Below are 10,839 nucleotides of genomic sequence, written 5' to 3'. Positions count from 1 at the left end.
TATTTACTGAATGTAAACTGGTTTAAGACACGTTATGGGGACACACTGGGGTCTTAACTTGTCTTAAACTCATGAGAAATCATGGGACAAAGTTAGTAACACCCCCCCACACACACACACACACACCACACACAAACACACACAAACACACACAGACAAACTCCAAAACAAAAGTATATATATATACACATAGTTTTCTAAAAGGACTAAACTGGAATCAGTGGAATCATTTTAAGGTGTAGCAAAAAGAAAATAGACTCTTCAAATGTACACAACAGTACAGTAGAAGTTTGTTTAGTTACTAGCTAGCTAATTTGTTAATTATGTTAATTATCGTGCTCTAATGGCTAAAATGCACATTAGCGCTGATCTTATGGTTTGTTTATGAGTGTATGCTGAGGCTAGTGAGACTGTGTGTGTGTGTGTGTGTGAGCGCGCGCGCAGACAGGACTGATGGTGTGAACGTGTGCATGAATGGATTTGTAAGAGTGGAGCCTATATGCGCGTGCATACGCGGGCAGTGGAGAAGTAATAGGAGCCGCGCAGAAATGTGGGAGTTGTGTCATGTCAGGATGCGGGAGATGAATGGCTGGCTTTTCTAATCGGAGCAGGCGTAGCGTGGACGGCTCGAGCTCGTGATGTGTGGGTGCAAGACATATAGTTTTTCTTGAAACAATACATGAGACGTGTGCATGAGTCCGCGCCGAGGAGGGAGGCTGTAAAGTCCAGTCACACTGGGATGCACCGGCTACGAGGAGGGAAATAAATAATAATCATCTGGACCTAAAAGACCGGGTTATTCACCTTTACAACAACAACAACAGCACAGATGTGAATAAATATTGCTTCCCTCTAGGGGTGGGGGGAATCTTTAGTTCCAGGACTGTTTTTGGGGGGGCTGGATCGATCGTTTAGACAGTGGACTCTTTTGATGAAAGCCCAAATTGTCATTGGGCAGAGGCAATCATGTGACAGGAGGCTTTCGGTCCAATTTCAACCATGTTTCCATGAATTCAATACTTTAATAGTGGAACGGTCCACCTAGGACTACAATCAGCATATATCACAAAAATATTAGCAGTCATTTATAAAAATATATATATATTTTGACACAGTGTCTTCATTATTTGAAAAAGGGATTATATAAATTAATTATTTAAAAACAACAACAACAACAACAACAAAAACAAGCGAGGTAAACTTTGCCCTCGCGCCATGAATTACGAGTTCGAGCGCGAGACTGGGTTTATCAACAGCCGGCCGTCGCTCGCGGAGTGCCTGACGTCTTTCCCTCCCGTGGACGACTCGTTTCAGAGCTCATCAATCAAGAGCCCGGCGCTTATCCCTCCTCCCTTCGAGCTCACCATCCCGAGCCTGAGTCCCGGGCGCCAGCCGCGCCATGGGCGACCCCCGCACAGCCCACCGCGCGCAGCCTCGCTGCCGCCGGAGTACCCGTGGATGCGCGAGAAGAAGACCTCCAAGAAAAGCCAACATCTTTCTCAGCCCGCCACCGCGGCGATCACCGCCACCGGAGCCGTGTGTTTTTCTCCTAAAGGTGAGGGAGTAAGTTGAGTGAGCGAGCGAGTGAGTGAAGAATTGATGGGCAGTCTGGGTTTTTGGGTGAATTTGAATGTGGTGCAAGGAGCTCATCGCCATGTTGCTTTCTCTATGTACACATACAGACTCTTAGCACAAATAGAGCTGTTAAATGGTGCTTACTCTCTATAAGACTACTACCTTTATTACAAAAGTGTTAAGGAGCCATGTTTACGGTTTAAGTTTGGTTGCTATTCTATAAGCTGTGGTTTATAGATCCATTAACAACAGGTTGTCCACCCCCTAGCAGCCACTTTAAATGTACTTAGAATGCTCATAAACTCTATATTTAAGGTAGCCTGGACGAGCCCATTTTTAGAGTGTATAACACTACCAAAGTCTACACTTCCTCTCCAGACCGGCTCTAGCCATGCTAAGAGTTTTTTTTTATATCTGACAGCAGTGAAGGATGATGGATTGCTGTTGTCCTGAATGGACAACGTGGACTGCTCGCGCATTCATTAGATGCTCCGTGAGTGGACGGGGAGCACGCGCCACATTGCGCAGAGCTGTTACAATTTATGGGCTGCAAAGCCCCTGCCAGACCCCTTTTCGTTTATCCCCCTTAATCTTGTTTTATGGGGTTTTTACAGAGTGCACCGCCAAGGCTAGACTATTCTGCTCCTCAGTTCGAGGCCTGAAATCTTGCGCACTGTTTTTCCAGGTTCCCCCGAACTTCCAACCGACACTGGTTTGGCTATTGGAGGAGATGGTGGTGGAGAAGGAGGAGGAGGAGGAGGAGGATGTGCAGGCTCGCGGAGGTTGAGGACCGCGTACACGAACACGCAGCTTCTCGAGCTGGAGAAGGAGTTCCACTTCAATAAATATCTGTGCCGGCCTCGGCGCGTGGAGATCGCGGCTCTCTTGGATCTGACCGAGCGCCAGGTCAAAGTGTGGTTCCAGAACCGGCGCATGAAGCACAAGCGCCAGACCCAGACCAAAGAAAGCCAGGGAAAGCGAGGGAGCAACGCGGGTGGAGAGGACAGTGGAGCACAGAGTGACGAGGAGAGCTCGAGCTTTGAAGCCAGTCTCAGCCAGGAGTCCAGGATGGCCCTCCTGGACACGGAGCTGGGCACATTTCAACAGGAGCCTTCACCCGCTTCCCAGCAACTCCACAGCGGCTCTCCCAGCTTCTCCATCTCGCCCCTGGCTCTCAGCGACAACAGGAACCTCCGTGTGTCCAGTCCCTCGCCCACTCTCACAGGCTGTGGAGCTACAGCAGGCCACAGACCGCACTCAATCAGCCCGGACAGCTGTAGCTCGCCGCTAGCGCTGGACGCGACTCTGCGGGACTTCCAGTGCTTCTCCGCGGACTCGTGCCTTCATCTGTCCGGCGCCGAGTCGCCTGCGTTGTCCGAGCCCCTCAGCCCCCGGGGACCTCTCTCCACCGACAGTTTCTGCTTCTTTGCCGACGCTTTGAGTACAATCGACCTCCAGCATCTCAACTATTGAGCGCAGGAGCACTGGAATACAACCTCACTCTTATCAGGAGACGTAGTTTTTTGATCTATCGCCTCTTTTCTGGGTTGCTTTCATATTGGCCTATGATTGGCTGTCATTATAATGATCAAAGGTAAGATTCACCCTGTGAATGCCATGCACAGACTTGCAGGACTAGAGTGGCGAACCCTGAAGTTTAGCAAATGACTTATTTTTGTAACGGGTACTTTTTGGTAGAATAAATTTGCCTTATTCTCAAAGAAATTGTGTCAGATTTCAATATTTTCAGATTCAAAAAATGTATTTTTGCATATATATATATATATATGTGTGTGTGTGTGTGTGTGTGTGTGTGTGTGCGTGTGTGCGTGTGTGTGTGTGTGTGTGTGTGTGCGTGTGTGTGTGTGTGTGTGTGTGCGTGTGTGTGCGATGTGTGTGTGTATGTATGTATGTATATATATTATAATAATTATATTTTTCCCCCATTATTATTATTAAATGAGTAGTAAACTAGTAATTGTTTGATTGTGTTCACACTGCCCTTAACAGTTCAGTTATGGTTACAATATTTGTTTTGAAATTGAAACCCATGTTAGAACAACTATAGAAGGCAAACGTGGGATATAAATATGAACGTGCTATTGACAGTTAAGTGCCACACTCCACATAAGCCCTAACCTCCACCCTTTGAAAACACTCCTTTGACGCCTTGGCCTTCGTCTTACACATTGGACTAAAATAATAACACAGCCATGATAAGCTAATGCAGTCGGGAACATATACATATATATATATGTGAAAATGTTAGACGTTAATAAATTACATTTTCATACATATTCTAGGCCTCGCGTGGATAAGGCCAACTCCTGGAGTTCCCCTGCAGCGCCTGCGCGGTGCTACTGTTGATCAGGTTGAGTCTGTACAAAGATGACCAACTTTCTTCAGGAGCTGCAGGGGCCCAACATGGCCGCTTCTTTCTGGACTTGTGCTCTTTGTTCGGGGCTGTGCTCGAGGCTCCGCGTGGGGAAATGCCTGAGATGTTTCACTCGCTGCCAACTCATAAATCAAAGTCTTTCATAGGGCCTGACAGCAGCAGACAATAGTAGTGACGTCTGCGCAAATAAAAGAGCCCTCGCGCTCCTCTCTCGCGCTACTCCGAGAAGCTCTGGGACTGGTCCTGGAGCTCGCCGCTCAAGTCTGCAGGGGCGATCGGTGATCATTCATTTTTATAGCCGTTTTAAACACCAGGCGTGAGGCCAGTGTACATAACCTCCGCGAGAGGCGTTCTTAAAACGCGACTGGCTCATTCATTTCAGCTCTTTCTGCAGGGCTGCGCTCTGTCACTTCTCCAAGACTTTCTCTTTCTCATCGTACTGGGTTAAGTGGTGAAAGCAGGCCCACCAGCCAAGGAGGCCGTCAATGGTTTTACATTTCATTCACCATCACTGTTATTATAAATATTATGAAATCATTTTCAATCATTGTGGTGGCAGTAGTAAGTATATACCGCTTGTATTTAGCTGTAGCTTTTACTACTACTGCTACAAAAATAAACGTGTAATGAATGAATGAACACAATTTTAAAGTATTATCAATAAACACATTATAATTAGTTAAAGTTATTATTGTTATTACTACTAGTTTTAATAATTATTAATTATTAGTAGTGTTCTATTTTTGGAAGGGTACTTCTGCTACTTCTAAAAATGAAACACTACTACTAATAAAATATCATAACAACATTATTATTTTTATTATTGTTATTATTTTTTTTAATTAATATTAAACGCTTTATTTTAGTGGCAGTAGTATTAGTAAGATAATAATAATATGTCTAATAGTATTTCTACTATTATAACTACTAGTGCTATGGCTGGCTAATACACCTACTATTAATAACAATAACATTATCAAAAATGGTAGATTAGCTATGTGTAATTTGTTAAAAGGATCTTTCAGTTGTTTTAAAATAATAACCAGAGTCAAAAATCCATAATCAAAAGCACTCATTTTTGTCTTGAATTCTCCGAAGAAAACGAGTCAACCACTTTAAACATTCCACCCAAACTACTCCCCACTCTTCAAGGCCTGTGAACCGCTCCTGCCAATGTTTCACATAGATGTGACTGCAGTGTGGAATGTTCATTCAGCAAATCCCCCTTAACAAATCATCTGTGGGTTTTTTCCCAATCTCACACAGACACATGTTCATGTCACTTCCAGCTTTCTTCAGCCTTTTCTTTCAGGGAGACAAGCGTTGCATTTCTACGTGGGTGAAATCTCTCTCTCTCTCTCTCTCTCTCTCTCTCTCTCTCTCTCTCTGTGTGTGTGTGTGTGTGTGTGTGTGGGAGAGAAGAACAGGATGTAAAGACTTGGAGGAGGAGATGAGAAATCCTGCTCAACACCCTGCGCCATTTTGAATGAAGAAAAAGAGAAAAATAAACAGAGCCCACAGTCCATTCCTCTACTTGGCCAGAGGGGGCGCGCAACCTCATTTACGCCCCCTCCCCCCCATCATCACTCCCTCTCCTCTGAATTGTCGTGATTCCTTGAGAAGCATTCACCATGTGCAATAAACAGCAGTCTTAATCATTACTCCATAAAGCCAATAAGCATACCAAACAGCACAGTGTGCATGCATTACTTTAAGCAGGCATTTAATGATATGACCAGGTGATTTCTTTATTGAAACACTTGGGGTCACATTACCATTAATATTTTCCCACCAGGGAGCTGTGGGGAAATCATTAATACAGCTGGTGGTCCTCGGTTTATTAGATCAAGCTTCGTCTTTACCACATTATCAAAGACAGGTAATGAAAATGTGACACTACGAGATGGCGGGAACAAATAATAATCCATTTATAACTTCGGTGCTCTGAGGCAGAATAGACTCAAGCACGACCATATGGAGTTCCCTGTCTGAATTATGGTAAGCTCTTTCAAATAGTGCTAAGCTATATCTGATGGAAGTGTCTGTGCTCTGTTAGAAAAACTCAGGAAACTCACTCTGTTAGCGTAGCTTTAGAGGCACTGCATGGCTCTGTGTACTTTCAATACATTTGAAAGTGGTACATTTCTAATAAACAAAGTGAGTATTTATACCAGTTAATGGCAGCATCTGTGGAGAAACTAGACCTCATTAAATGATAGAAATAATTACAGTTGACTTTAATTATTTTTGAAGTAGTATAAACAGCCTAGAGAATATAGAGTTTATGAAATATTAAGCATATACACAGCCCTTGTTTCCACACTCACTGTCCTTTCTCTCAGCTCCACTCATCATATAGGACTTTGTAGTTCTACAGTTTAACATTGCAGTCCAGCTGTTGCTCTGCATACTTTGTTTGGTTCCTTTAACCCTGTTTCTCAAAGGTCAGGACCACCACAGTGCTGATACGATTTGGGTGGTGGATCATTCTCAGTGCTGCAGTGACTCTGACGTGGTGGTGGTGTGTTAGTGTGTGTTGTGCTGGTATGACTGGATCAGACCATTAAAGCCATTAGTGTCATCGCTGAACTGAGAATAGTCCACCAGCTAAAAACATCCAGCCAACAGTGTCCTGTGTCCACTGATGAAGGACCAGAGGACGGCCAACACAAACTGTGCAGCAACAGATGAGCTACTGTCTCTGACTTTACATTTACAAGGTATGTGTGTCTAATAGTGAACACACACTGCTGTGTCTGATCCATTTGAACCAGCACAACATACACTAACACACCACCACTACGTCAGTGTCACTGCAGTGCTGAGAATGATATACCATCCAAATTATTTCAGCTCTGTGGTGGTCCAGTGAGGGTCCTGACCCTTCAAGAACAGGGGGAAAAACAAAGTATGCAGAGTAACAGACAGAATACAGTCTGTAATTGTAGAGCTATAAAGTGCTGGTGTAGGGTGAGTGGAGCTGAGAGAATGGGCAGTGAATGTAGATACAAGCAGAGTTTTATAACATATTAATTCAATTGACATTAATTCAATATCAATATATATTGCAATATAAAATGTTTCAATAACAATGATATTATTTTAAAATACATTTTCAAAATTTTAATATACATTATTTACAGCACCTGTCACTGACTGACTGTCATTACAGGGTGCTGCCTTCAGTTCATTGCACTCAATTGTAAAGTTAGTTAATATTTGTTTGATGTTTGATGGTGAGGTTATGTTGCTTTCAGCTCTCTGCAGATTTTCTGTGTCTTTTTTAATGTTCATATCAATATTGGAATTATATCATATTGACAGAAATATTGCGATTTTTGGCCAAATCGTCCAGCTCTAAGTGGAAGGTAACTGAAAGGTATAACCTAGTGAGATTACTGCCTATTTTTTGGTAATGTTCACTTCAGACCATATACAGAGTCAACAAATATAGAAAGCCACGCAAATTATGTAGTAATCAGTGTTATTTTCTAATAGCCTCATATTTCCCTTACTCATACAGAACACTCTCACAATAAGAGCTAATTCACTGTCATTGCTACCACAAGATTTGCAGTGGTAGCACTTTCTAAGTAGCATTGACACCTTGTTGGCCCTTGATCTGAGGTTACACTCTTACAAATAAAGGTGCTACAAAAGAAAAGAACCTTTAGATCAAGCAATAGATGAAACCCTCAAAAGGTTCTCCACACTCATACATCTCTTAGACAAACCTGGTTCTTTATGGAAAAGTGCTTCTTCTATGGCGTCACTCTAAGAACCTTTTGTAGGTGGGTTATAAGGTTATTAAATGGTACAAACTGGCCAATGTAAGGATGTTGTTGTACCACTACGGATACATTTAGAGTCCATGTGGCCTGTACCTATTTTTCAGACAGTGTAGTGTTGTAAATTCTAGGCCTAAATGATGTCTTACCTGTCTTCACGGTCCCAGTTCCCAAAACCTTGGAGGATATATCCCACGTGCAGGCGGTAGCTCATCGGTATCTGTGCAGTTCCGCTGCACTACTGTTTCATCAATCGCTGCAACTCGCGCGCCAGCCAATAGGCGTGCTGACGTCACGGTGATCGACACGCGCTCGCAATTTACATAAGTCTGCTCTTCATCGACTAGTTGTCAGCGCGAGGCCACTCAAGCACGAGAGCCAGCAAAGCCACCGGCCAGTGGCTGGGCCGGGGTCACGTGACTGTCACTCCTCATTCATATCCCCCTCCGCGGGACCTAGACGCCCCCCCCCTTTCCACCCAACCAAAGCTAAAGTGCTGAGGGTCGTGGGTTCGAGCGTGAAGGTGGTGAGAGAGCTAGAGTAAAGTGACGATGCCAGCATGAGCACGTTCTTAGACTACTCCGTGATGAGCGGCGGGGACGGAGGCGTCGGAGGCTCGTGCTCCGTCCGAGCCTTCCACGCCGACCACGGACTTACAACTTTCCAGTCGTGTTCCGTCACTGTCAACAACTGCGCCGGTAACGAGCGCTTCTTGTCCGGAAGAGGGTCCCCGGACTCCGGCTCTAATCACCCGAATCAAGCCGGTTCCTACCAATCCTCCGGTACTCTGTCCATCGCCTACGGCGCGCATCCGAGCTACGGGACTCAAAGTTTCTGCGCCGGTTATAACCCCTACGGCCTGAACCAGGAATCAGATTCCACAGCGGGCTTCCCCCAGTGCGGCCCGCTGGTTTACTCCGGGAACATTGTTCAGCATCACCACCACCATCGCCATGGTTACGGCAGCAGCAACGCGCACTTACACGGGCAACTTCAGTATGCAGCCGCTGGTTACGGCCATGGGCAGGATCAGGCGAACCTCACCTTCGTGGGGGGCTGCTCAAACCACCTCTCCCCTCTGCACGCGCACCACGACGCCTGCTGTTCCCCTCTCTCAGATGGGGTCTCCACAGCGCAGACCTTCGACTGGATGAAAGTTAAGAGAAATCCGCCCAAAACAGGTGTGTGTGTGTGTGTGTGTGTGTGAGGGTGAGGCGAGTTAAAAGGAGACATAGCACTTTTAAATTCAATACTAAAACTACAAATCATGGACGATTTAGGAGAAATACTGTTTTACCAGAAGACTACGCTAAAAAATTGATTATAAATGTGTTATAAGCAGTGTTTTACCATATACATGTCCATTCTCAACATTTGGCTGACACCCACTACATCATGAATAAAGTGAAAACTTTTGATTCAGAAAAAAAGAGTCAGTGGTGTTACCCAGAATCACTTATTAATGTAGTCATGAACACTTTAAAAGGTATAGATAAGTCTATATACTTATAGTGTATTATAGTGTATATACGTATAATGTCTAATGACATAATTATATTACTATATTTCAGGTTAGTATTTTACAAAATGGTGTTCCTGCTTCCCACCTCTGGGTTCCTGAGTTTGAACATCATATTGGGTCACTCTGTATGAAATCAGGCGTGTTCTTGTGTCTGTCACCCAGATTGTGGGACCTCCACTCTAGGTCCTGGTGCCAGCTCCATAGGTGAAATGAAGGGGTTGTGTCAGGAAAGGTGTTCAGCATGAGGGGTGGCGTGTGGGGGGTACAATAAAAGTCGTGCCCAGCAAGATCTGAACAGTTTAGTTATATAGATGAACACTGGGTCACTATTTTGCAAGTAACAAATCTCTTTTGTACTTGAATGTATGTGTCATTATTAAGCAATGGTCATGAATATTCATGAAAATATCCCATTTCAACCATACACAATCCCTTCTCTCCAGTGATACCACATAACTCGTCTCTCCAGCAAACAGTTTAGACAAAATAGAAGTCTGTGGAAACACTGAACTGTTGTCGTTCTGTCCCTTTCCAGGTAAAGTGGGAGAATACGGTTACGGGGGACAGCCCAACACGGTCCGCACCAACTTTACCACGAAGCAGCTGACCGAGCTGGAGAAAGAGTTCCACTTTAACAAGTACTTGACGAGAGCCAGGCGCGTGGAGATAGCCGCCGCTCTCCAGCTGAACGAGACTCAGGTGAAGATCTGGTTCCAGAACCGTCGCATGAAGCAGAAGAAGCGTGAGAAAGAGGGGCTGCTGCCCAAAAGCGCTTCCGAACCCGGGGACAGTCCGGAAAAGGCTGAGGACACATCGGAGAAGTCTCTTTCCGCACCATCGACGCCTTCTCCCGCCTCTTCTTCAGCTGATCACTACTGCTCCAGCTAAAAGGCCTGGGCTTTGTGTTGAGCACACTACTGTGACTCTGGCCACAGACTGAGTAGCTGAGTGGGTGAACATAAGAAACTGGACACAGGTGTGAGTCACCACAATGCACTATTATTATTTTTGTTTTTTATTTTTTTGACGGGTCAGTGTTGTGTTGTTGTGAATTAAAAGTCTGGGAGAGCCCAGCCCAATCAATTTACAGTCACCTTAGGCGTGGCTAGTGCATCTCTCCATGCACAGAAATGGTAAATGTACTACGGTAAGGTCAATGCCTCAGCTGACTTTACTCTCATAATGCCTACCTCATTAGTCTACCAAAGGATGAAAGAGTGCAATAGATGCTATGGAGTAGTTAAGAGAGTGAGAGAGAGATAAGGAATGCCTCAATTAGACAGCCCTCCTGGGTTGTTTGAATGGTCAAGTTTGGCCATTCCAGTGTTTCTTGTGTACCTCCTGCACGAAGTATAAAACTGAAGTAGCCAAGTGAAAGAGAGATTCCACTGATTTTTCAAATTGTTTGTATAAATCCGTGATGAAGATATGAATACTTTTAAACAGTCATTTACAGTGTTTTAAATCGTTGAAGCCAGGGGTTGCAATGTACAGAAATATACACCAATCAGCCATGACCTTAAGACCGCCACCGTATTTTGGCACTTGTGCTCATTTGC

At 44.6% G+C, this 10,839-nt stretch overlaps 2 protein-coding genes across 2 annotated transcripts; both read left to right on the top strand.

The window, feature by feature from the left end:
• Window positions 1-341: 341 nt before the first annotated feature.
• Window positions 342-3,267, top strand: LOC136699048 (homeobox protein Hox-A2a-like). Its single transcript, XM_066673492.1, has 2 exons — window positions 342-1,555; window positions 2,261-3,267. The coding sequence occupies exons 1-2, from the start codon at window positions 1,216-1,218 to the stop codon at window positions 3,046-3,048; spliced, it is 1,128 nt and encodes a 375-aa protein (XP_066529589.1). The 5' UTR covers window positions 342-1,215; the 3' UTR covers window positions 3,049-3,267.
• A 5,044-nt stretch (window positions 3,268-8,311) lies between these two features.
• Window positions 8,312-10,168, top strand: hoxa1a (homeobox A1a). The gene is made up of 2 exons (XM_066675185.1): window positions 8,312-8,939; window positions 9,816-10,168. The coding sequence occupies exons 1-2, from the start codon at window positions 8,318-8,320 to the stop codon at window positions 10,166-10,168; spliced, it is 975 nt and encodes a 324-aa protein (XP_066531282.1). The 5' UTR covers window positions 8,312-8,317.
• The last annotated feature ends 671 nt before the right edge of the window (window positions 10,169-10,839 follow it).

The sequence above is a fragment of the Hoplias malabaricus genome, chromosome 6 (assembly GCF_029633855.1).
Source record: "Hoplias malabaricus isolate fHopMal1 chromosome 6, fHopMal1.hap1, whole genome shotgun sequence".
Lineage (NCBI taxonomy): Eukaryota > Metazoa > Chordata > Actinopteri > Characiformes > Erythrinidae > Hoplias > Hoplias malabaricus.
Note: the sequence above shows the minus strand (reverse complement) of the source record. Positions and strands in the feature narration are given on the sequence as shown.